We start from the raw sequence: 27,355 nt of genomic DNA on the forward strand, positions 1-27,355 counted from the left end.
GTCTAGTGAACACTCGTGCTCAAGGTCCTCGATCTAGCTTCCGCCTATCACCATGATAACATTTCTAATTAATACTTTCTATTATCCTTACTCCTTAATAATGGGTAGAAGACCATTCTACCCTTCCCTGACCTCTCTCTTAAACTATCTTGACCAAATCCTAAGGTTAACTAAAGTCAACCCAAGTCAATGGTCAAACTTTGACCAGACTCATCGAGTGCCCAAGGGCGACTCGGCGAGTCCATGCGGGTCCTTTGAGTCCTTCTAGTCTCGCTTGGCACGTTGAGTCATCCCCTTCACTCGGCAAGTCAAGCCTGACACGAATCGCGGGGCAACCCCACCCCGACTCATCGAGTCCATAAATGAACTCGACGAGTTACTTCCATGCTCTCACTCAAAATTCATTCTAAGGTCAGTTCTGCTTCTCTAATCTATAGATCTGACCTTCCCAAACATGATAATCACGTAAAGGTCACATCTTGGCACCCATGCAACGCATACAAGGCTTCTTTTGGTGAAATGACCTCTAAAATGGTACCACAACTCAAAAGGAAAGGCATAAAGCAGAGAATTTGGGACTCTCTGGACCTTCTAAGGTCTAGATCTAGGTACCAATTCCCCATGGGACATCTCACACTCCAAATACAAGCTAATCAAGGCATGAAGAAACCCTAGATTTGACTATATCAACAAAACACAAGAATATGCTCTGAGTAATACCTCAATTAGCTTCCCCTGCCCAAATGTAAGTAGACCCAAGCTCTCCAACCCTCCTAGCTTGACCTTTCTCTTACCTTCATGCTAAAACACACAAGAATGATGAACAATGGCCTCTTTTCTCACTCACAAGGACTCTCAGATGCTATGGTGCTCTCAATGACGAAAGTAGCCGCAATGAAGGGTTATAAGGTCCTTTAAATAGGCTCAGACCCGGGAAATTAGGGTTTTAGTCGCCAGCACGGACTCGTCGAGTCCCCTCACCGACTCGTTGAGTCCACTCATTAATCCAGTCATCACCATGCTACCCTAGTCGACGAGTCTAGGCATCAAGTTGTTGAGTCTCTCTATCTCTTAGACTGCAAAAATAAATGATAAAAAGTAATACCTAAAATCGCAGATGTTATAATTCTCCCCTACTAGAATCAGACTTTGCCCTCGAAGTCTTACTCCACAAACAACTCTGGATGCTGATCACGCATCTCCAACTCCTTCTCCCACGTCAGCGCGGACCCTCTCCGATGTTGCCATTGGACCTGCACCAGGGACACCTCCTTGTTCCTTAGAATCTTGATTCTCCAATCTCGGATCGCGATCGGCCTCTCAACATAGTCCAGGCTCGCATCCACCTGAATGTCCTCTAATGGAACCAATGCTTACTCATCGGCAATACACTTCCTTAACTGATACACGTGGAAGGTATCATGAATCTGACTCAGCTCGGCATGTAGCTCCAAATGATACGCTACTCTGCCTACCCTAGCTATCACCCTGAATGGACCGATATATCGAGGTCCCAACTTGCCTCTCTTCCTAAATCGAATCACACCTTTCCAAGGTGATAACTTAAGGAGAACAAAATTACCAACCTGAAACTCAAGCTATGAGCGACGCCTATCAGCGTAGATCTTCTGGCAACTCTAGGCCATCAGCAACCTCTGCCTGACCCGCTGAATCTACTCAGTCTTCTGGAGCACTATCTTCGTACTACCGATCACACGCTGTCTTACCTCTCCCCAACAAATGGGAGTCCGAAACCTCCTTCCATACAACAGCTCGAAGGGGGGCATACCAATGCTTAAATGGTGGCTGTTGTTATAGGAAAACTCAGCCACAGGCAAATACGTGTCCCAACTTCCTCTGAAATCTAATACACACGCCCGATGCATGTCCTCAAGTGTTTGGATATTCCATTCAGTCTGATCTTGGGTCTGAGGGTGATAAGCAGTGCTGAAATACAATCTTGTACCCAACTCCTCATGAAACTTCTTCCAGAACCTGGAAGTAAAAAGTACATCTCGATTTGACACAATCGAGATCGGCACTCCATGCTGAGACACCACCTCCCTCACATATATTTCTGCCAACTTCTCTGCAGAAGAGCTCTCACTGATAGCAAGGAAGTGAGCACTCTTTGTCAACTGATCCACAATCACCCAAATCGCATCGACACCCCTTGGGGTTCTTGGCAGTTTGGTGATGAAATCCATAGAAATCTGTTCCCACTTCCACTGGGGAACCTCAAGTGGCTGTAACATGCCCTGCGGACGCTGGTGCTCGGCCTTAACCTGACGACAGGTCAAGCACCTCTCTACAATCCATCCAACATCTCTCTTCATACAAGGCCACCAATAGTCTCTCTTCAGATCCAAATACATCTTAGTGGCCCCAGGATGGATCGAGAATCTTGATTTATGCACCTCCTCCATCAAAACACTGCGTGCCCCGCCAATAAACAACACCCAGATCCCACCATGAAAAGTCATAAGCCCTCGACTATCAGTCACAAACTCAGATACCTACCCAATCACTCGCTCCTTCTTGCGGTTCTCCGGTCTCACAGCCTCTGCCTGGGCCTCACGAATGGTATCTAACACCGGAGTCATCACGATCATTCTCTTACACATACCTCATATCGGAACACTCTCTTCCCTCTGACTCAGGGCTTCCGCTACCATATTTGCCTTGCCTGGGTGGTACAGGATCTCACAATCGTAATCCTTCACCACATCCAACCATCTCCTCTGCCGGATATTCAGGTTGGGCTGATCCATCAAATACTTCAAACTCCTGTGATCCGTGTAAATGGTACACCAAACCCCGTACAAATAGTGGTGCCATATCTTGAGAGCGAACACTACCACTCCCAACTCCAGATCGTGAGTGGGATACCTTGCCTCATGAGGCTCCAGCTGCCTTGATGCATATGCTATCACATGCCCTCTCTGCATCAGCACCACACCCAATCCCGATATTGACGCGTCACAATACACCACAAATTCCTCCATCCCCTCCGGAAGGGCTAATATTGGGGCTTCGCATAATCTCTGGCGAAGCGTCTCGAAGGAGACCTGCTGCTCTAGGCTCCAACTGAAAGCCACGCCCTTCCGGGTCAACCTGGTGAGAGTAACAACAATCTTAGAGAAATCCTTAATGAATCTCCGATAATATCCGGCCAACCCCAGAAAACTCCTGATCTTGGTGGGGGATCTTGGCACCTCCCAACTTATCACCGCCTCAATCTTGGTCGGATCGACCAATATCCCATTCTGGTTAACGAGATTCCCTAAGAACTGGATCTCTCGTAAACAGAAATCACACTTGGAGAATTTAGCGTAAAGCCTCTCCGATCTCAAAACTCTGAGGATCTCTCTCAAATGCTCCGCATGCGGCTCTCTAGATCTCGAATATACCAATATATCATCAATGAATATGATCACTGAACGATCCAACATTGGCCTACATACTCTATTCATGAGGTCCATGAATGTTGCTGGTGCATTGGTGAGGCCGAAAGGCATCACCACGAACTCGTAATGCCCATAACGAGTCCTGAATGCGGTCTTCTGAATATCCTCATCACGTACTCTCATCTGATGATATCCAAACCTCAGATCGATCTTGGAGAACCAAGACGCTCCCTGTAACTGATCGAACAAATCATAGATCCTTGGAAAGGGGTAACGGTTCTTGACCGTCAACTTGTTCAACTCCCGATGATCAATGCACATCCGGTGTGAACCATTCTTTTTCTTGACAAAAAGGATCGGCGCTCCCCACGGTGAGCTACTTGGCTGAATAAACCCCTTCCTCAATAGCTCCTAAAGCTGCGAGGATAAATCCTGCATTACTGGAGACGCAAGGCGATAGGGCGCCTTGGCGATAGGTGCTGCCCCTAGAACCAAATCGATACGGAACTCTACCTGCCTCTCGGGAGGCACACCCGACGTGGGGATAGATAGTTGACATTATGGGATGTTGACTTTTGACTTTGGCTGTTGACTTTGGCTTGGGTTGACTTTTGGTCAAATTCTTTTTTAGAAGGTATACTTAGGGTTTACCTTGCGTAGATTGATATGAGGTGGTGAGCACCCATCATTTGGTTGGAGAGCATATAGTTGTGTTCAACTCGGTTTAGAGCTGAGTGTTAGTCAGCTTTGTGATTCATCATCAACCTTCAAACCCTCTTTCACCTTAGAAAACCCTAACCTTCATCACTTGCTTGATTCTTGGCCATTTTCAAGCAATTCTTGGTTTGGAGAAGAAGATAAGAAGAAGAAAAAGTGATCTTTTGAAAAGGCATGCAAGGAATCATCATCATCGCCTAACATTGTTTTTGGACCCTTGTAAGTGTCGAAGCTTCCTCTTTTATTGTTATTTGAGGTTAGATCTATGTTTTTTCACACTTTCCTCATTGTTTGAGAAAGTTTGAATGAATGGAAACCATAGACATGGCAACTTTATGGGTTATAAGGGCCTTAAGAGTGTTATAGATTTCATATTTAGTGAATGGTTGGGTTTTGGAACCTTGCATGAAAGTTGGATGTCCTTTTCTTCAATTTTTGACCCAAATGAGATCTAGACGTGTATTGGACATATATATCTTAAAATCATCGACTTTCAAGTGTATTATAAAGTTATACGACCTTCTGGAAAGTTGCAGTTCAAAGCTTAATGGATTAAGGTCTTAAATGTTGAGTTTTTCGCTTTAGACTGTACTCACGACGTGAGACATAATGTCTCATGATGTGAGGATTAGATGATAGCATTTATGATGAGCTTCTTTGGGCTCACGACTTGAGAAAAGGCTGCTCAAGTCGTGAGGTTAGCTCAGGTGACTTTCCTTGACTGAGTTAGCCAGGTTGAGTCGAGATAAGTTGGAATCAGATCGAGTGAGCTCTCACGATGTGACCAAGGGTTGGTCACAACATGAGGATGGATAGTTGACATTATGGGCTGTTGAATTTGACTTTGAACATTGACTTCTGGCTTGGGTTGACTTTTGGTCGAATTCTATTTTTAGAAGGTAGACTTAGGGTTTACCTTGTGTGGATTGATAGGAGGTATTAAGCACCCATCAGTTGGCTATAGAGCAGTTAGTTGTGGTCACCTCGATTTTGAGTTGAGTGCTAGTCGGCTTTGTGATTCATCATCAACCTTAAACCCTCATTTGCCTTAGAAAACCCTAGCCTTCATCCAGTGCTTGATTCTTGTCCGTTTTGGAGCAATTCTTGGTTTGGAGAAGAGACGAAGAAGAAGAAGAAAGTGATATTGAAGTGGCTTGCAAGGAATCATCCTCTTCATCAATTAAAATTGTTTTTGGACCCTTGTAAGTGTCAAAGATTCCTCCTTTATTGTTATTTGTGTCTAGATGTAATGTTTGTCCCACTTTCCTCCTTGGTTGAGCAAGTTAAAATGAGTGGAAACCATAAAGTTGGCAACTTTATGGGTTATAAGGGCCTTAAGAGTGTCATGGAGCTCAAATCTAGTGAATGGTTGGGTTTTGGAATCTTGCATGAAAGTTGGATGTCCTTTTCTTCAATTTTTGACCCAAATGGGATCTAGACGCATTAGACATATATGTCTTAAAAGCATCGACTTTCAAGTGTATTATAGAGTTATAAGACCTTCTGGAAAGTTAGAGTTCAAAGATTAATGGATTAAGGACTTAAATGTTGAGTTTTTGGCTTCAAATTGTGTTCACGATGTGAGACATAGGTTCTCACGACGTGAGGATTGGATCTTCCCGTTTTTGACGAGTTTCTTTAGGCTCACGACGTGAGAAAAGGCTGATCACGTTGTGAGGTCAACTCATGTGACTTTCCTTGATTGAGCTGGCTCAGTTGGGTGGAGATGAGTTGGAATTAAACAGAGTGAGCTCTCACGACATTACCAAGGACGGGTCACGATGTGAGGATGGATAGTTGAAAATATGGGCTGTTAAATTTGACTTTGACCATTAACTTTGGCTTGGTTGAATTTTGGTCAAATTCTATTTTTAGAAGGTAGACTTAGGGTTTACCTTATGTGGATTGATAGGAGGTGTTAAGCATCCATCATTTTGGCAAGAGAGCAGTTAGCCGTGGTCGGCTCGGTTTTTAGATGAGTATTAGTCGGCTTTGTGATTCAGGTGAGTCTCCTCACTGTATAAGGGGGTCGAAGGTACCAATGCCGACCCATTGGCTTGGATTATTGTCACACCCCCAAACCCGAATGACGGAAACGTCTAGGGGTGGATGACTTTCATGTACATTATCATAACAAATAAATAGTAGTGATCAAGCATTACAACCATCATATTGAATATTTAATAAGTTTACATTGTATCCATAGCATTGTTTTCTTGATACCATATACATATGACCAAAAATAAACAACGTGTTTCAACAACGCACCATCCTCCAAATACTCAATGGTTACTTGTTTACTGATTTCCTAAGAATGCAAGTGATTTTGAAAAGTTTCAACAATTAAGTTGGTGAGTTCATAGTCATTTTGTATGAGGTTTTATCTTTATATAAAACTACTTGAATGTATGTTAACCCCGTAAACCAAATGTTTTGTTACTACACCATGTGAGTTATCATAACCATACTAATGCCACTAGTGGCATGCTACGACGTTCTTCAAGAGTCGGAACTGTTAGACATTTGTCACCCCAGACCGGTTGGTCTAATTGTAGCTAACAATTTAGTTACGGGGTTGTCAATCCCGTATAGATCTATACATAAGTGTCACGCTCTCCTACAAGAGACTCTAGTTATAATGCAAGACTTGGTGTGTACTCTGGTAGGTACGGTGAAGCCGAATGTCTCACAAAATTGTATCAACTGGTTTACGTGAACTGAAAACTCATTTTTCTTGTAAATGAAGTAATTATACCTTACATTTCTTCCGTAATAGTAATGTAGTGTTTGTGACTTCTAAACTATATAAATTATAGTTTATCATGTTTGTTAGTCAAGACTATTTATATAATCATTTATATAAATACATAGTAGTTATCTTGCCTAGTTTCAAAATGTATGGTTAAAACATCATATTTTTGGGTTGTTTCCCACAAAATGGTGAAATAACTAGAATGTACCCCTTTTGTTAGAAAACTATGTTTAGGGTAAAAAGCTTCAAAAACCATGTAGTTTTGCCACCATAATTCTTCTTATGATTTTATAACATAGATTATGTTTTGTTTTTTTGTTACTTTTGCATTTCAAAACTAATATATCACAAATATTAACCCAGTAAACCAAATGTTTTGTTAATACCCCAGGTGAGTTATCATAGCCATACTAATGCCACTACTGGCCTGCTACGATGTTCTTCAAGAGTTGGAACTATTAGACATTTGTCACCCAGACCTTCCGGTCTAATTGTAGCTAACAATTTAGTTGCGGGGTTGTCAATCCCATATAGATCTATACATAAGTCTCACGCTCTCCCTACAGGAGACTCTAGTTATAATGCAAGACTTGGTGTGTACTCTGGTAGGTATGGTGAAGCCGAATGTCTCACAAAATTGTATCAATCGGTTTACATGAACTGAAAACTCCTTTTTCTTGTAAATGAAATAATTATACCTTTAAATAATTATACATTTCTTCCATAATAGTAATGTAGTGTTTGTGACTTCTAAACTATATAAATTATAGTTTATCATGTTTGTTTGTCAAGACTAATTATATAATCATTTATATAAACACATAGTAGTTATCTTGTCTAGTTTCAAAATGTATGGTTAAAACATCATATTTTTGGGTTGTTTCCCATGAAATGGTGAAATAACTAGAATGTACCCCTTTTGTTAGAAAACTATGTTTAGGGTAAAAAGCTTCAAAAACCATGTAGTTTTTCCACCATAATTCTTCTTATGATTTTATAACATAGATTATGTTTTGTTTTTTTTGTTAGTTTTGCATTTCAAAAATAATATATCACAAATATTAGTATAAAAGCTAGTGATAACCATATCTCATGCAAATAATGTCTTATATTTAACATAGAGATAAAACATGCAAGCATTTGTGGGATAAACCATAAAACATGGAAAACTCGAAAATGTGGGGGTATCACCTTGAGTGGGCTTGTGGGTTGTTTGAAGAGATGATGTGAAGATCTCCAAGCCTAAACACTTGAATGGGGTTGATGAACTCCCTTGGAAATGATATTATCCTAAGAGTTTTAACACATAATAATGTGCATAAATAAGATTAAACTAGTGTAAAAGTGTGTAAAAACACTAGATAATCAAGAAGAACTTACCAAAACTCTAAGAAAAAACTTGGAGAATTAACACTTTGAAAAATCTTGCACTTGTTCTCTGAGAGAAAGGATGAAGGGAAATGAAAGAAGTTGAAGAATGAGATGTGGTGGGGTTTGTGGGTGTTTTCTGTCGTGTATAAAGAGGAAAGGATGATATGATATTTTCCTAGTCATTTGTTTGATAATAACATTAATACACGCTGGGTAACACCTTGGAAATGATGAAACATGAAGTCAAGAAGTCAACCTTTCTTTTCTCTTTAATCCCACTGAAAATCCCTTAGCATGATCAAAATCAGATGTGATTTCGGTCCTAGGAGTGAATTCGGTCATGTATGATTTCGGCCTAGTGAGGATTTCGGCCGTGGCATGTGATTTCGGTTCCAAGTCATCCACAAATGGTGTTTTCGATTCGGTATCACTCACTAAAGGGTGATTTTGGTCCTAGTGTAGACCGAAATCACTAGATTGTTGGGGTTCTAGGCTAAAAACTCTAAAGCAAGGGTTAATTCATGATTTTTGTTCTAACTTGTTAACTTTCAAAGGTTCATTACGAACATGGTTTTCAAACTATGTATATATTTTTACTTATAAAAATGATGTCTTTTGGCTTTCAAGGATTTATTGCAAAAAAGTTATGATGTGGTTTTTCTTATACATAGATACATTTTGGACCTTTCTTGACCCAAAATTTGCCAGTTGTCACAGTTGTGTAGGAAGACCATGGGGTGGCCCTTGGCATTTGTATGAAAGACCCAGAGGTGGCTTCCGAAAAATTGTATGCAAGGCATGGGATCTAATCATGGCACATATATGTAGTATTCCCATTTTCTCTATGACACTTGCATGGAAGACAAGGAGGTGGCTATTGGCACTTGTTTGTAAGACCCAAGGTTTTGGTCCCAGATTAGCAAGGAAAGACCATGATACGGATTATGACATAATCACAAGAATATGGTTGGAACATAACAATCTCTATTGTATGTATGGTATGTGGTATTTTGGAGAACTCACTAAGCTTTGTGCTTACGGTTTCATATTTATGGTTTCAGGTACTTTCGGTTTGAAAGGGAAGGGGCCGACATGCCTGCACAACATCCCCCACAATTTTCGCATTGGCAACTAATGATATTACTCTGATGTTCAAATAATATATTCACTTTGATCGGTTTTGGAGCAATTTGTTTGTATGATTTATTGTTTCAAAAATGAAAATTTTACTATGAATTTTTGAGACGTTGCAAGTTGGTATCAGAGCCTTGGTTTGAGGGATTCGGGAACACTTCCGGGTGTGTCTGAACTCAAACTGAGGAAGTGATAATATTTTTGAAAGAAAATGAATTTTCTAAAAAGTTTTTAAATAAGAAAGGAGTGTGATGCGTGCATTTAGCCGAGCTCAAGTAAGTGAATCCCAGAATATCCATACATGTTTGTTATGATTATATGTTATGAGAATTGTATGATAGATTAAGGATATGGATCTGCTCATGATTTCATGCTAGGAGAGATGCCTTTATATGCCTGATTGTTTGAGCTTTTGGAGTTGTATGCTAGTATGGATTTTAGATGATTGGATGAATTGGCCTGATATGTGATGCCTCATAACCTGGGAGGATTAGATGCTATGCTAGATTTGGAATTTCTAATTGCTAAGTGTATGCTTTAAAAATTGTATACGATAAGGATCATATAGCCCTAGAATGACTGATTTAGCCTTATTTCCTATTCCTTGTTTGGTTGTGGTCCTAGGGTAGAGTCTTTTATTCGATAGTCTATTTGATCATGTATTGTGTATAATTTGCATGAATAAGGCAACCAACAGTGAGAATGGAAGTTCCTAGCATGGGTTGTAGTGAGTGAGCTTGGGGTGTCCTCTGTTTATTCTGTTCTTGGAGTGTTACTTCATAAATGTTGCTTGCTTTGTACTTTGTGGAACACTTAGTGATGTGAGTTAACTACTAAGTGAATACATTAAGTAACATGCTACATGGATTAAATAATCTGAGAATAACGGATTTGGCTCTTTTGCACAGCTCTTGTTTTCGTCTAACCGTTTTAGGGTTGCATCTTTTACTTGAGGATTATCTAATCCTTGTTGCATGTGATTGTATTTATGAAATAGTTAATTGATATTATTGGGAGTTTTTCAGCAGTTGATGACAGGGTGAGGTCGGGAACCTAAGAGAGCCTTAGAAGTGTTGTAGTTGGGAAGGATGTGCTACTTAACGAGTACTTGGAATACTAGTTTCAGAAGGTGACATGGAGGACTCAGGATAATTCTAAAGGACAATATGTATAGGTGTGGAAGGTAGTATTAGGCTTGTACTACTGAAAGCACATGATCCATACTTGAATCAAGGAGAGTCACTGAGAATCTAGGAAGCATATGGGTTGAGGATTCTTGGGTATGTTCTGATTATTTGTATGACTAATTTTCAGAATGGTGATGAGCACGCGTGGAGGAGGTTCAAGTTCTGGTTTAGGATTTGGTGCAGACACTGAGCTGATTGATGAGCAGATGTGTGAGTTTATCTCGTCAGAGTTCACCCATGGTATTTTAGAGAAGACACCTGTGATCTTCGAATCGGTCAAGGACGAGATTATAGAGATTTTGGATGATCATCTGAGCACGTTTTGCACTGAGATTATGGTTATTATGGGAGCTAACACTCTTTCCTTCTGTAAGTTTTGTGCTTGTGGAACTCCTGAGTTCTTTATGGAGAAGGACCCCATTGCTAGTAGAAGGTGGTTAACGGATATGGTGAATGCTTTCCAGACGAGTTTCTGCCCCGAGGGGTCAAAGGTCAGATTTGCATCCTATCTTATGAAAGACAGAGCTTGAGATTGGCAGGAGGAGGTAGACTTTGCTTTGGGAGGCAAAACCATTGAGACGATGACTTGGGATGAGTTTGTGACCCTGTTTAGCGCAAATTTTGCTCCAACTATTGAGGTGAAACAGTTGGTGAGGGATTTTTAGGACCTTTGCTAGATGATTGAGACTGTGGCAGAGATCACCGCCAAGTTTAGGGAGAGGTATCTTTTGGTTCCACAATATGCCATAGATGAGGAAATGAAGAAGACAAGGTACCATGATATGCTATGAGATGATATCAGGTAGTTTGTGAGCTTTTTAGCTTGTTGGAATTTGGAGGACATGATGCTAGAGCTGAGAGCGGGAGATTGATTTAGTGTACCTAGGGAAGAGGAAACCAGAGCATGTGCAGACATTTGGGGGTCCTACTATGACAACTAGACAGTTTCAGGTCAAACCAAGTCAAAGGGTTTTGTATATAAGTGTATAAGCAATGTTTAACTATGATACAATGATGTTTTATAGTATACATTTGGAGTTCATGTTACAACAAGCCCTAAATGATCAATACAAATCAAACAAGAATCACATGGTGTTAACACGAGAACTTGTAATCGTGTCACAATCTTGAATACTCAAACTTTAAGGCCATAACCTTTGAGTTTCTTATTAACTAGAACCATAAACACATCCATGAGAGCCATCCAAGACCGAAAACACCCTCATTGGGCCACCCCTTGGCCGCAAACACCGTTTTAGACCAATTTAGATCAAAATCCTCATTGTGGAGATGTACCAAAGGTTTTTGATCCTACCTAGACCGCAAAACCTTCCTTGTGGCCGAAAACCCATAAAGTAATTCATGAAAAAGCAGTCTCTAGGGAAGATTTTCTATTAGATTTGTTGTACGTCAAAGATTTACTTGGGAGAAGGGATTCAAATTTACACAATTTCACCCAGCAAACAACTATGCAAAACATTCTAGTAACCCTCAAATATCAATACCCATTCTTTCCATTTAATTTACGTCGAGAGAAAACATTTCTACCATTCTCCAACACTCATTCTTCTCTGCCTCATTCTCTCTTAACAATTCATCTCCATACAACCAAAAATTCTCTCAAGAACAAGCAAGATTCTCCTCAAAAGTCATTATTATCTAAGTGGTCCTTAGATTTTTGGTAAGTAGTTTCAACAACTCCTAGTGTTTTTACACCTTATTATGTAAATTTCATCCTCTTTACACACAAAATTCATGTGTTACCCTTCTTAGGGTATTATAAGCTTCTAGGAGTTCACTAAGAATATCTTAGTGTTTAGGCTTGAAATCTCTTTACAACACTTCAAATTGTCCATCAAACCAAACCAATGTGAGCTTCATACCCCCATGTTTTTCATGCTTTTCGTGGGGGGGGGGGGGGGGGGGGGATACAAGTCAAGTCTTATTTACCCATTGGATATTTACATGCACCAACTTTACACATAAAAATCGTGTTTTAAAAAACTTGTTATAAGTTAAAATGTGTTTGTCCATTAGACAATTTCATGCACTATGATTATATGATGAACATGGATCATATTCTTGTATAAAAAGGTTAATATCATGTGTTAACAACATAAAAACTTTGACACATGTGTTTGTTATCTTTTTGTTACATAAAAATCATGATTTACTAGAGTCACCAAAAAATAAAAGTATTTTGTGTTACAAGTTTACAAACTGGTAAAAGTTGTTAAACAAAACTACAAAGTTTGATAGTTTTCTTTTACAAATAATTTTATTAGCAAAATAATCGTAGAATAGTTATCGCTATTTTTTGGATGGTTTAAAAACCCAAGAAAAACAATGTTATGTTTACTACTAGACATAACTATTATTAACTATTTTATAAAGATTTATAACTAGTTTTTGCAAAAGAGATTACAAGACAAACTGTTGACTAGAAAACTTTGCGTGTCACAGAACACATGCCATAAAACGTGTTATGAAATTGTTAAAAACACGTGTCATATACTGCATGTCATGAAACCTGTAAAATGCGTGTCATAAAGCATTTGTCACGATTTTACACTAATGAAGTCATTTCATTATATACTAAAAAGGGAGTCATAGTTTGCATAAATCTGTTAATGCTCTAGTGAGACATATTCACTTCACCGTACCTACCTAGCGTACACTTTAAGTCCTGCATTATAACCAGAGTCTCCTGGAGGGAGAGCGAGATAGTTGTGTATAAATCTATATGGGATTGACAATCCCACACCTGAGCTGTTCGCTACAGCTAGACAGGCCAGTCTAGGGTGACAAATATCATCCCGATTCCAATGCCTGAAGAACATCGTGTTTAGGTATAACAATCACATTAGCATGGTTATAATAACTCACTTAGGGATTAACAATACTATCTTGGTTTACGAGAAGCTTACACTTCACTGGTTCTATTAAAATACAAACTATATACTACTTTTCTATACATTATTGGTTACATTTTTAGTCTTAGGGTTTATAAGACTACTGTTTTTCATACATCAGGAAATATTGGATTTTCTGGGAACATACAAAGAAACATGCATGTATACATTTTCTTTATTTGGTATAAGACATACAGTTCGCTATTATAGAAAATATTATATTTTCTGGAAACATAAAATACTTTTCAAACAAAACACATACAAATCGTTTTCATAAAAAAACGCTTATGAACTCACCAACATTCGTTGTTGACAATTTTCAAGATGACTTGTATTCTCAGGTAACCAGTAAGCAAGTACTTAAGTCATCGGGAACTGGATTTTTGTTGCATTTTGGAATTGTTACTTTTCAGTTAATGTTGTGTAAACTTTGAACAAATACACTATGTAACAATGTAAGTTTGTATCTATTAATGTATGTTATGTTGGTTGTTATATCCATTTATATTCAATTGTTATGATACCATAAAATGATGTCATCCGCCCCCAGACGTTTCCGCCAACCTGGTTCAGGGGTGTGACACTTACAAAGAGACCCAAGACTTCTTATCAATATTTGAGGGCTAGCAGGGCCGAGGTCGGTACAACATGTGCGAGAAACAGAATGATGGGGTTTGTTGATGTAGGGGTATGGGTTGCTACAAGTGTGGCAGGGTTGGTCATGTCAGCAGAAATTGGCCCCAGGGGACGAGCCCGTTATGTTTTCACTACAACCAAGTGGGCCACAAGAAGACCGACTATCCGGATTTGATGAGAGGATCAGTGAGGGCACCTGCTCCAGCCACTCTGAGGATTACTGATGGTCATGAAGGCAGAGTGGAGGTTCCAGTGGTGAGGAGCCGAGCATTGCAGTCACATGCCGAGGGGATCCGAGTTCCATAAGTTAACGTCGCATGTATATACTATATTCACTTCCTTCATGCTCTTATTAATTGTGTTTATGATTGTATGTTTGTGTGTAAGACGCTATGTGTGGTTCATCTAAGTCTCCATTTATAAATTAGAGTTTTCTTCATGATGGTCTAGACATTTTATCTTGATAATATTCATATTCCATTTTGCATACCGAGAGCTGTGTTTAGGGGATATCTGGGTGAGCCAGTTTTGGATTTCGATGTGGAAGGCATCGACCATCATCGGAACAAGCTTAAAGTGAGAAAAGTTCAATAGTCGATTTGATCTCTGGTAGTATCGAAAAGAATTCAAGGAATCCGTGAGGTGGGCATGCTGGGTTTGAATGTAGGATATGTAGGGGTTCTTCCTGGTTTCCAGGCAATGAGGAATTAGTTTGATCGTGAGAGTAAGATTGGTTGTTTTCAAGTTCATACCTTCGTATTGTGGTCAGTTGCAGGTTCACTTGGGAATTACTCTAAGTGCAAGTAGGTTGTGGAACCGGTTGGGTACCCGTTTTGATATTTGGGATGTTATTCTTTGTCATCCGATAAGTCGCCGAGGACTTGTAGTGGAGTCAACGAGAAGTACTTGGGATTATTGAGATCATTGAGATTTTGGGAAGTATTCATCTGGTTTTGGAATGTGTGTGATTGCTAAGATTGGCTAGTAATGGAATGCTAGTTCTTGTAAGCTCAGATTGTAGACAATTTAAATTGTAAGGGTGTGAGATGGATCGAAAGTACATCAATTTTTGTAGATTGGAAGAGTGCCGTCGAATCTAAGTGGGGGAGAATCGTTTGGACTAAGGCTTGCACAAGATTAGATATTCAAGTTACCTTGCACATCAGTAGTGATGCATTGTGCGTATGTGATCAGGAACAAGTTAAGGGTTATGTTAGAGCCTGTGTTCCTGTTCTTGTCTAATTAAGGCTTTGGGACTTGAAGCATAACCCGAACACCTGATTGGGGTATAGTCGATTTAGGCTCCGACCCATGATTTTTTTGAATGAAAAGTAGTGGTAGAAGTGTTTTAAGATTGTGGGGTGGTGGTAGCATTCACTAGAATGGAAACTAGTGGTAAAAGTGTTGTAAGACTGCGGGGTGGCTAGAACATTCACTAGAACGGAAAATAGTGGTAGAAGTGTTGTAAGACTACGAGGTGGCCATAACATTCACTAGAATGGAAAGTAGTGGTAGAAGTGGCGCACGACTGCGGGGTGGCTGTAGCATTCATTAGGTTGGAAGGTAGAGTAGTAGTGTTGTATGACTATGGGGTGGCCCGTAACATTCACCTGGTCAGTGAGAAATGTGTGAGAGTGTTGTGTATTGAAGATTTGGCTTGTAGTTTCCTCTAGGTATAGTTAGATCCTGGCTTGTCGTGAGACTACGAGAATGCCAAAGCATTCATGGAATTAAGGAAGGTTGTGGGTCATATAAGGCTAGTTGTGATATAAGACTATGGTTAGGCATGTAACGTTTATTTTTAGCAAAGTAAATTATGTTGCATCAGTGTAATGGTTGGTTATGTTATCATTGGTTGGATTAGGAAGGCTGTTGGACCCATTCTGGCAAACAAGCTAGGATAACTCTTTCCAGATAGACCCTCGTTCAGGAGTCGCATGGTGTGATTGTGTAAGGCTATCAGCCTCAACAACTGGTTGGAAATCTAGTATATCGGTTAATTAGTAGGTGAGTATAAGACCAGGGAGGTCTTGGGTGCATCAGAAATGTAATTATGGGACAACAAGATGAGCCTAAGATGGTACCAATGATTGAGACTCGTGTTAGGAGCCGCCTTGTTATCGAGTGAAAGGTTTTCAACTGTGACAAATGGTTAGGGATTTTGTTTCCCAGCGGAAAAAGCAAGATAATCTAGGGTTGGAAGGGTTTATGCTCAGTTTGGATTGCGAAGTGGAGTCGAACTGGCAGTTATTCAAAATGGTCTATCTGTCGGGGAGTCAGACAATGTTTTGGGATTTCAGATTTTCGGGCAGATTAGTGATTGTTATTCTTTAATGGTTAACGCTAGTGGGGCAAGGATTCGTTCGTCGTTAGGGTATGAGAGCCCTGCTAAGGTTGGGTGTAGTTATAGTCTTGGAAGGTCGTTGTATGTATGAGTCGACTTCTCAGTTCGTATCAGGGTTGTGGGAGTATCGTCCAGCTTGTCTGGCGTATCTGGAAGGTAGTAAGGAGTGATTTCAAGGATGAAATATAATTTAAGTAGGAGAGAGTTGTAATACCTGTTTTCCTGGATGAATCTAATTAGGGTTTGAAGGAGTTAAAAGGTTGGATTTTGGAAGAAAAGGAACCTCACAATGTGAGACATAGAGGCTCACGACGTGAGATGGGCTAAGAAGGAAGCTTAGGCCAAGTGAGCTAAATCTGATAGTCAGATATGGACAATTGTCACATGGTTCGATGGTTAGAATTTGGAGCTGTTACCAGGGAGTTAGGATAATTATATATATTGCTATTAATCTAATGATATGTTTAGAAACATAGCTTTTCTGTTAAGAAAAAATATTTACGACTTTATCAAAAAATTTATCAAAATAATGAGATTTTACTATAGAAAAACCAATAATTATATTTTCCATCTTCTAATAAAATAAAGGAAAATGAGTTGCGAGGGTAATTATCTTTTCGTCTTGTTCACGTTTAGATAACTTCAATTTTTTTTGTACATATTTAACCATTTAACTTGTTAAGTGTGTTCACATATTACTATTGTCACCCGATAACAGGTGGCAATAATAATATGTGAACACATTTAACAAGTGAAATGATCAAATATGTACAAAAAAAGAAAGTTGTCTAAATGTGAACTTTTTTTTTTACAAATTTTTTAAGATTTTTTTTTTATTTTTTTATTTTTTTTATTTTTTATAATTTCTTACAACTTTCTAATACAATTATAAACTTTGCTTATAATTTTATTTTTTTACTTTTTTTTTTTTATACTTTGATAAAATTTTAATACAAATGTTTTTAAACCAAATATTTTATAAATGTTTTAAAATTTTCTTACATTTTCATAGATTTTTTTTATAACTTTCATACATTTATTTGTAAATTTTGTGTTACAACATTTTTAAAGTGTTTCACAGATTTTATATGAAAATTTAATATTTTTTTTATAATATTTTAAAATATTTTTGTTAAATACCAGTTTAAAACGTTGTATTAAAAAAATTGAAATTTTATAAACTTCTAATTAAAAAGTATTAAAAAATTGTAATCATTTTAAAACATTTACGTTATAATTTTTGTTTTTTAATTTGCTACGTAATATTTTCTTTTTATTCTTCTTAAAGATCCTCTATACTTATTATTACATACTTAATTTATTTAATTTTATTGTTAGATATTATTTACTTTAAAAATATTATATATAATAAGAGGCTATATAAAATAGTTTACAAAACAAAAACATATTTATTAATTAAAAAGTAAAGTTTATAATTGATCAATAATTAATTAATATTTAGAAAACTAGGAATATTTTTAAAACAAGCGTTTGAAAAAAATAATACAAACAAATATGAAAAATAAAATCACTATTAAAAGTGGGAAAAATGATTTATCAGGTTAATTAACTTTTCGTTGTTTATATATATATATATATATATATATATATATATATATATATATATATATATATATATATATATATATATATATATATATATATAACCATTTAACTTGTTAATTTTTTAATATTACAATTATCACCTGTTTTAACCAGTGATAATGACAATATGTGAACAAATATAACAAGTTAAATAGTTAAATGTGTACAAAAAATAAAAAATTGCTATGAACAAAATGATAAAAATGATTGGGTAAATAAAATGAAGAATTTCATATATGTCCTTCTTAAATATCAAAATATCATATTTACTAAACTTAATTTCTAAATATCATATTTGTTATTTATAAAATTTCAAAATATCATATATATCCTTTTTCAACATCAAAATATCATATATGTCATTTTTAAATATCAAAATATCGTATATGTACTTTTTAAACATAAAAAAAAAATCAACGGTAATATCTAAAATATCCTTCATCTACAATATGATAATAATCAACAACAAAAACTAAACAATCAAAGTATACATTCCATAGAAAGGGTTGAAGATGAATATTTTTATTTGTCAAGAGGGTGACATTCCAATAATTTAAAATTTGACATTCCATTATCATACATAAGAATAATATGGTTAAAATTTTTAATTGTTATAATATTTCTACGGTATAAAAAATATTATAAAATATTAAAAACATTATAAAAAAAAGATTTGAGCAAATATAATATTTTGAAGGTTTATAAAGGATAAATATAGTATTTTAAAGATTTATAAATGATTAAACCGAACATAATATAATATTTTGAAATTCAAAAGATCTTTAAATATGTTTTTCATTCTAATCAAATAAAAATAAAATGTGATTGGTTACAAAACTCGATTAACCCATCATAAAATTGGCAATAGGTAAACAAACTTGTGACGCCCAAACCTGGGGAATTGGTGTACCGCCTACAAACCGTATAAAAATGAGAGGAACAGCGCTCATCTTCTTTGTTCTTCTTATCTTGAAGAATCCATTGTTTATCGAACTCTGAACAGAAATCATCCACTTAGAATGCGCATCCTTTCGAGGCCACCGTGCCTCTCATCATATTCTGCTCCTTCTCGATCTCAATCACTCGCCAGACACAACTTCCATTTCTCAATTTCAACTTATTCTACTTCTACATCATGTTCATCATCATCGTCTTCATTTAGTTTCTTTAGCTTTAGACCCTTCAATAAGCGCTTTCATTTCATTAACCCACCTCGTTCTTCCCTCAAACAAACCAAAAAACAGCAACGAACCCTTCAAACTAATGCCCCACCGCCACAAAGCAGCATCAGAAGACTCTTGAACTTGAACGATAATCCTAAAGATGATGGTGGTGGTGGAAATGATGATGATGATGATGATCAGAACGAGACTGCGATTAAGGGGACAATTTTAGCTGGTTTATTGCTGGTGGGTGTTGTTGGTGGGTTTGGTACTGTTGGGTACATCTATAGAGACCAGATCAATGCTTTTCTGATTCAGTTTTCTAGCTTCATTGAAGGTACACCAGTATTTCCAAACAAATTCCCAGTTCGATTATTGCTTTAAGTTCTCTTAAGAGTTTTGAGCTTGATGGAAATTGGATGATGTTGAATCGAAACTAGAGAATACAACATAATAAACACATTTTTGGCTTCTCAAGAAGGAAGAAAGAAAGTAAGTACACAATATGGTAATAGAACAATGGAGGCAAAAAGGAAGCTCCAAAAATTCTTTCCCATTTTTTATGACCCTTAGCCAGATCATAGCTGTTAGGCATCTCATAATCAATGGCACTAGAAAAATAACAAGAGAAAGAAGTAAGAAAATTCATCAATCTTTGTACCATTTCAGGTAGAAAGTATAAGCAAGTCCAATCAGATTCTGTAAGGCTAAAAGGATAGTTTATGCACAAAGAGTAAGGAAAACTTAGGTTTCATGTTTGAATGCATTATTAAAAATAGGCATTTTTGTATTTCCATAGTTAGACATGGAATGAAGCTTTCAAGAATAAAGTTGTGTTTGTATGTGTTGTTTCTGATTGGCAAAGATTAAAGAAGCTTTCTTATTTTAAAAGGAATTGAGGTTCATATTTGTGGTATTCCTCCTCCAACAGGATATGGCCCTGCTGGATATGCACTTTTTGTTGCAGTTTATGCTGGCTTGGAGGTAAGTAGATCCCTCTCTTGAATTCTGCTTAAAATCCTGCTTTTTTCATTTTTGGTATCCTTTTGATTTGATAGAGAGATAATCTGGTGTTTTTCTATTAAGTCGTAACTTTTCCCTTATTCATTTCCTCAAGTTTGAATTTTGTTTTAGGTACTTGCAATACCCGCGATCCCACTGACAATGTCAGCGGGTCTTCTTTTTGGGTCATATACAGGCACAATTCTTGTCTCCATAAGTGGAACTGTAAGTTGCTAAAACAAAAGATTTTTGGTTTTGGAGTTTGGAATATAACTTTTGACTTTCTCAGGTGGCTGCAAGTGTTGCATTTCTAATTGCTAGATATTTTGCTCGTGATCGGATACTTAAAATGGTTGAAGGAAATAAAAAATTCCTTGCAATCGATAAAGCAATTGGAGAAAATGGTTTTAGAGTTGTCACACTTCTTCGTTTGAGCCCTTTGCTCCCGTTTTCTCTTGGAAATTACTTATATGGCCTTACATCAGTCAAGTTTGTCCCATATGTTTTGGGAAGGTTTGTTTCCATCATCTTATTATCGAGATTTATTTTTAGCCACTTAATAATTTTATGTACTGATTAAAAAAAACATTATCGTCTTTTTTTTACCCAGTTTTGAATAAAAGGCAAAATACAGATTAACATCATTTTATTGATTTAGCCACCGAACTGTTTCTGATTGTTTTAAGGATGCATTAGTAGCTAAAGAAAAACAAAACAATAATTGGGTGGTTAAATCAAAATAAAACCCAATAGCTCTGGTTTGTGGCTATATCGATAAAATAGTGAAAATACTTTGTGATGTTTTGGCTAAAGAAGATAGTTGAGTTGAAAAAGTTATGAAAAGATTGTTTAGGATGTGGATGTATTGTTGTTATGCAGTTGGCTGGGGATGCTACCAGGAACATGGGCTTATGTTAGTGCGGGTGCATTTGGTCGAGCAATCATTGTGAGTATTTTATTTATTTATTATAACATCCTACTTTAGTTTCATTCTATTGCATCATTGTACTTTGAAAAATCTACCTAGTTAGCTACCAATAAAGCAGTTTTCATTGCTCTAAGAGGGTCAACTTTTCAAAGATGAAAAGTTAAAGTATGATAATGCAATAGTTAGTTTGGTAGGTTTTTCAAGATACAATGTTGTAATACAAAGTAGGATGCTATAATAATACACAAATAAGTGTAAGTAAGTTGCTATTTTTGCAAAATATTATGTTTTTATAAGAGAGAAAAAAATAGGAACTTTCTTCCTCTTTCAACATGTTATGTTTTTATAAGAGAGAAAAAAAAGGGAAGTACAAAGCTTAATGAGAAAAACTGAAAGTAGAATGTTATAATAGAAAGAAATGAAAATTTGAAAGGAATTTGTGATGTTTTTCAGCAAGAAGAATCGGATTTGGGTTTGGCAGGGGGAAGTAATCAGCTTTTGACTCTAGGTGCCGGATTACTTGCAACTGCCCTCGCTGCAACCTACGTCACACGTTTAGCCAAGGTCATTCATGTCTTTTTGCACCAACAACAGATTTATTATTATTTTTTTTTTTTGGGGGGTGGGGGGGGGGGACAATTCCCTTTGTATTAACTTAAATTATGGGTGCTTGCAGGATGCTATGAAAGACATTGATGACCGCTAGTGGCTGCTGCTTAGATAATCTAAGATCTTCGCTTGTTATAAGTACTACTAAGTAGTATCAATACTAGTATTGTAAAAATCCAGAAAGGCCACTTGTTGAAGTAAATTGTAAAATTATTATGGCTTTAAAGTTTAAGCAAACCTTTATGTCCGGTCATTGCATTAGGTTGCGTTTGTTACATGAAAAACGTGAGTGAGGGAGGGGCTATCTTTGAATATGCTGATTGATGAATCAAGGCTTTTGCACACATCATTTCTTATGTGGGACCGCACGGTAAATTTTTATCAGCATATTCATTATTTATTATTTTGCACAAAGATGAATGTAATACCATCGCTATCTGATCCTAAAATGATGCACTTCTTAATACTAGTTTCTGGTAAGATACTGGAGTATGAGCATTTCCATTTTAGGTGCCGACTTTGATATTTGAATGGCAGAATTCGATACTCTTTAAATCCAAAATTAACATCAACCTTTTACATTTATTTTTCCACAGATTCTCTATTACTTTTGTTTAATGTTGCAATATGTTACTTTTTATAATTGTCAAAAGCATATCCATAACTAATGATATATATATATATATATATATATATATATATATATATATATATATATATATATATATATATATATATATATATATATATATATATAGAGAGAGAGAGAGAGAGAGAGAGAGAGAGAGAGAGAGAGGTTCAGGTGTTTAAAGTAATTATGTTATTGTATGTATCAATGTGTGTAAATCATAATTTAATAAAAAATTAAATAATTAAATAAACAAATAAGGGTAATTTAGTAATTTGTTTACTAACTTCTAAAAATAATCCCTATAATCATGGTATTGACTTATAACATAAATAAATAAGCATGTCTCCTCAATCTCCCATCCGATAAAGCCCTAGCATCCTTCAGGGTATTGACGCTATCTGATCGTGTTCGGAAACCCTCACTGATCATCCAAAAATAATCGATGGGGAAAACCTTTTCATCTTCAACGAAGAAGGTAAAACAGTTAAACCAGACACAATGATGAAAGACGTAGGCAACAATAGGGGTTATTTGCTCGGTTATATATCTTAAATCCAAAACTAATGTTCTAATTTTTTTTAACATTACTATTGTTTAATGTTGCAACATGCTGCTTTTTATAAACAATTGGCAAAAGCATATCGATATGTTTAATGTTTTTTTTACTTGCACTTTTCTTATGCTTCGTACGATTGTGAAACCCAAAATCCATTAAAACACACCCGAATGTAAACCCATTTTCATTATGTTTTATTGGTTTCTATCATTTTTATCAGGGAAAATGATTTAGGAGGGTAACTACCTCTTATCCGTGTTAACATATTGACTGTTTCTTCTTTTTTGTACATAAAAAAGCAACTAACTTATTTTACCTGTTTAAATTACACTAATATTACCGGCTAATACCAGTTTTAACAGGTAAGTCAAATTAACTCATTTAAAAGAAATTACGTGGCATATGACATGTCTATTACACCCTTTGTCCGGATTCGACTTCATTTAATTGGGGTGAATCGACCTCATTTAATTAGGGTTCTTAATAGATACTCCAAATCCTTCCCCAAATCGTTCCCAATTAACCTCAATTCCTTTTCTGTGATATATGATATGTTTATGTGATATGTGTTATGCTAGTTGTCTTTCTGTTGGAGGAGGAATACCACAAATATGAACCTCAATTCCTTTTTTGTGATATATGATATGTTTATGTGATATGTGTTATGCTAGTTGTCTTTCTGATACTTACATAAAAGACCCTGGGGGGAGCCCGTGACAATTAGATATAAGACCATGTGGGGTAGCCCATGGCATTCTCAAGTTTATACTATGTGAGGTAGCCCATGGCATAACGGTGTAAGACCCTGGGGGGAGCCCAAGGCATCCTTATAGGTTTTTGTATGCATGGCTTATATGTTATATGTAGCTTCTATAACTAGCAGGATATGTGATACAGGTAGCTTTTATAGCTATCGGGATATGTGATATGTGGATTGTGTGTATGGTATGCTCTAGGAAATTCACTAAGCTTCGTGCTTACAGGTTTTGTTTGTGGTTCTAGGTACTTCATTTTCAACGGAAAGGAGCCGGCTCGATCGCAGCGCATCACACTATGTTTTCTATACAGGAGGTCTTTGGGATTATACTCTGACATTATTTTATGGTGACAAGATTGATTATTGACTCACTGGTTTTGACATGAGATATTATTATGAATGTTTTATACTGATGGTTTTATGTAACAAATTAATCAAAACGAAATTTTTGGTCTGGAATTTTGGGACGTTACAAATGGTATCAGAGCCTTGGTTTGAGGGATTCGGGCACACTCTCGAATGTGTCTGGACTCATACTGAGGACTTGGTATGAAATTTTCCAAAATAAAATCATTTTTACAAAAAGGAATTTGAAAAAGAAGCTAAAAATGGACAAGAACTTTGAAAAGAACAATGTGTGAGATGCGTGCAATCAGTCGAGCTCAAGTACGTTTACCCAGAATACCCACATATGTTGTCTGTTATGACTTGGTTTATGAATTTGTGACTCACATGCTAGTTAGGGCTAGGGGAGATGCTTAAGAATGTTCTTTACTGCAGTACTTTGATCTTTACCAGGATTCCCTTGATATTTTCCGGTCATGCTCAAAGCAAAGGCCACATAAGGGAGAGTACAAGTCATAGCATACATGATCGAGCCAACTGTAGAAGCATATGGTACTCGACTCATCTTTGCTACCTCAGCCTCTATACTCGGAATTTGAGTCTTACTCAGTTTGGTATTGCTTCTGATACGTAAGTTGCCTTTCATGGAATTCTCCATGTTGAACCGTTTCGACACCTTATCCAAGTCGGTACTTTGACTAAGTCCAGTTAGTCTTTTACTCTTGTTTCTCAATATCCATATCCCTAGAACATAGGAAAGCTAACTATACTCCTACTAGCTTTGACATATACACACGACTCATCCTCGCTTCTCGAAAATCCAAACTCTTTGACTTTCTTATTGAAACAAAGATTCCATCTATGAGATTCTTGTTTTAATCCATCAATAGATTTCTCAAGCTTACACACTCTATTAGGGTACTTTGCACTGACAAAACCATCTGGCTGACTCATGTAAACATCTTCAGCCAACTTCCCATTAAGGAAAGCGGTTTTGACATCCATTTTCCATATTTCATAATCTTGAAATGCAGCTATGGATAACACAACCCTAATAGATTTGATCTTCGCTACTGGTGAGAAGGTCTCATCATATTCAACTTAATGATTTTGAGTAAAGCCCTTCGCAACCAATTGTGCCTTATATGTGTGTACTTTCTCATCCATGTCGGTCTTCTTCTTGAAGATCCATTTGTACCCAACTGTCTTACGACCTGATTCATTATCAACCAAGTTCCAAACTTGATTGTCATACATGGATAAAATCTCGTTGTCTATCACCTCTTTCCATTTATCAGACTCACAGATGTCATGGCTTCCTTGTAGTTGTTAGGTTCATCCAAATTTACGAGTGTCCTATCACTAATAAATATATCACCATCTGTAGTAATATGGAAACCATATAACACAGTTTGAACACTAACTCTACTATAACACCTTAGAGGTAAGGACTCTTCAACTGGTTCAACAGGAGTTTCCTCCTTAGGTTGAGCGCTAGTGTTTGAGGTTCCTTCATCACATAACTCTTGAAGTTTTTCAAGATCAATTTGCCTCCCACTTCCCTCTTGGCATATAAGTTCTCTCTCTCGAAAACCCTAACCTCACAATGAAGACAACATTGTCACTCGGTCTGTAGAAGAGATATCCAAAAGACTTTTGTGGGTAGCCGATGAAAATACAACGCCACTACGAGGTTCGAGCTTGTCGTGTGTCTTATGCCTCACAAAAGCCACGAAGCCCCAAACCTTGATGTGTCCTAATGAGGGAACCTTCGCTGTCCACATGTCGTGAGGTGTTTTGGAAACCTTTTTGGTTGGGACTAGATTAAGGATATGGCCGACAGTCTCTAAGGCATACCCACATAATGGATAGGTAATGAAGCTCGACTCATCATGGAACGAACCATGTCCAATAAGGTTTGAGTGCGCCTCTCAGCTACACCATTAAGCTATGGTGTCCTAGGTGGCGTCAATTCTAAAACAATTCTACATTCCTTAAGATAGTCTTGGAACTCGATACTAAGATACTTACCACCTCGATCGGATCAGAGCATCTTTATCTACCTACCCAGCTGATTCTCCACTTCTTGTTTAAACTCTTTGAACTTTTAAAAGGTTTATGACTAATGCTTGATTAAGTAAATATAGCCATATCTGTTGTAATCATCAGTAAAAGTCACATAGAAGCGGTTAGCATCCCTTGTGGCAGATCTGAAGGGTCCACACACATCGGCGTGTATGAGATCCAACAGACCCTCACCCCTTGCGCAAGTACCAGTGAATGGTGACTTGGTCATCTTTCCATGAAAACAAGATTCGCAAGTGTCATCTGACTTTAATTCAAATGACTCCAAGACTCCATCCTTTTGGAGTTGGGCAATGCGCTTCTTGTTGACATGTCCAAGACGACACTGCCACAAGGATGCCTTATCCAAACTATTAGAAGAATCAATGTGCAACACATTATTTCCTAAGTTGTCTACAACCATCATAGTTTCATATACACCATTACAAGGTAATGCTTTAAAATAAAATACACCATTATAAAAAGCATTAATAGAACCAATTGCATTATCAAATGAAAATAAAAAAACGTTGTTTTTACAAACCATGAAAGGAAATAATGTTTCTCGCCGTATTGGACGAGTAGAAACAATTATTCAAATCTAATTCTAACCCACTACTAAGCAATAAAGAATAAAATTCAATCTTGGTGACAAACGACACTTTCCTATTCCCAATGATTAAGTTTATCTTCTCGTGCTCCACATCCCTACATGTTTTTAGTCCCTGCAAATCAGAATAAATGTGAAAACCACAACCTGTATCAAGGACCCAAGAATTACCATGTTATGATTTATTAGAAATAATAGTGTTAATACCTACATGGGTGGGTTTTATCTTCCCATCCTTGATGTCTTGCAAGTATTTAGGACAGCTTGGCTTCCAGTGCCCTTTGTCATGATAATAGAAGCACTCTGCTTCCTTTTGGTTGGTAGAGGGAGTAGCAGAACCACCTTTGGTTCCATTAGAAGAGGATCCATCATGGGACTTTCCCTTATGACTTTTAGCAGGAGCCTTCCTCTTCTTCCTTTTCCCATGTCCAATTTCCAGAACAAGGGCAGTAGCAGTAGGAGTAGATACAACATATTTGCCTTTTAAACTACTTTTAGCAGTTCTCAGAAGGCCTTGAAGCATGCAAAACTGATCATAACAAGGAGGCAAAGAGTATAGGATAATATCAATGGCCAACTCTTCATCGAAGTTAGAATTCAACTTTAGCAGGCGGTCCACAAACCT

The 27,355-nt window shown here is 37.1% G+C and overlaps 1 protein-coding gene across 1 annotated transcript; it reads left to right on the forward strand.

The window, feature by feature from the left end:
• The first annotated feature begins 18,940 nt into the window (after positions 1-18,940).
• Positions 18,941-22,111, forward strand: LOC145043435 (SNARE associated Golgi protein family). Its single transcript, XM_078992084.1, has 7 exons — positions 18,941-19,565; positions 20,160-20,212; positions 20,363-20,455; positions 20,520-20,743; positions 21,110-21,176; positions 21,612-21,722; positions 21,835-22,111. Exons 1-7 carry the CDS (start codon positions 19,085-19,087, stop codon positions 21,862-21,864), a joined length of 1,059 nt encoding a protein of 352 aa, XP_078848210.1. The 5' UTR covers positions 18,941-19,084; the 3' UTR covers positions 21,865-22,111.
• Positions 22,112-27,355: the final 5,244 nt, after the last annotated feature.

Source organism: Lactuca saligna, chromosome 4 (assembly GCF_052625555.1).
Source record: "Lactuca saligna cultivar CGN05327 chromosome 4, ASM5262555v1, whole genome shotgun sequence".
Lineage (NCBI taxonomy): Eukaryota > Viridiplantae > Streptophyta > Magnoliopsida > Asterales > Asteraceae > Lactuca > Lactuca saligna.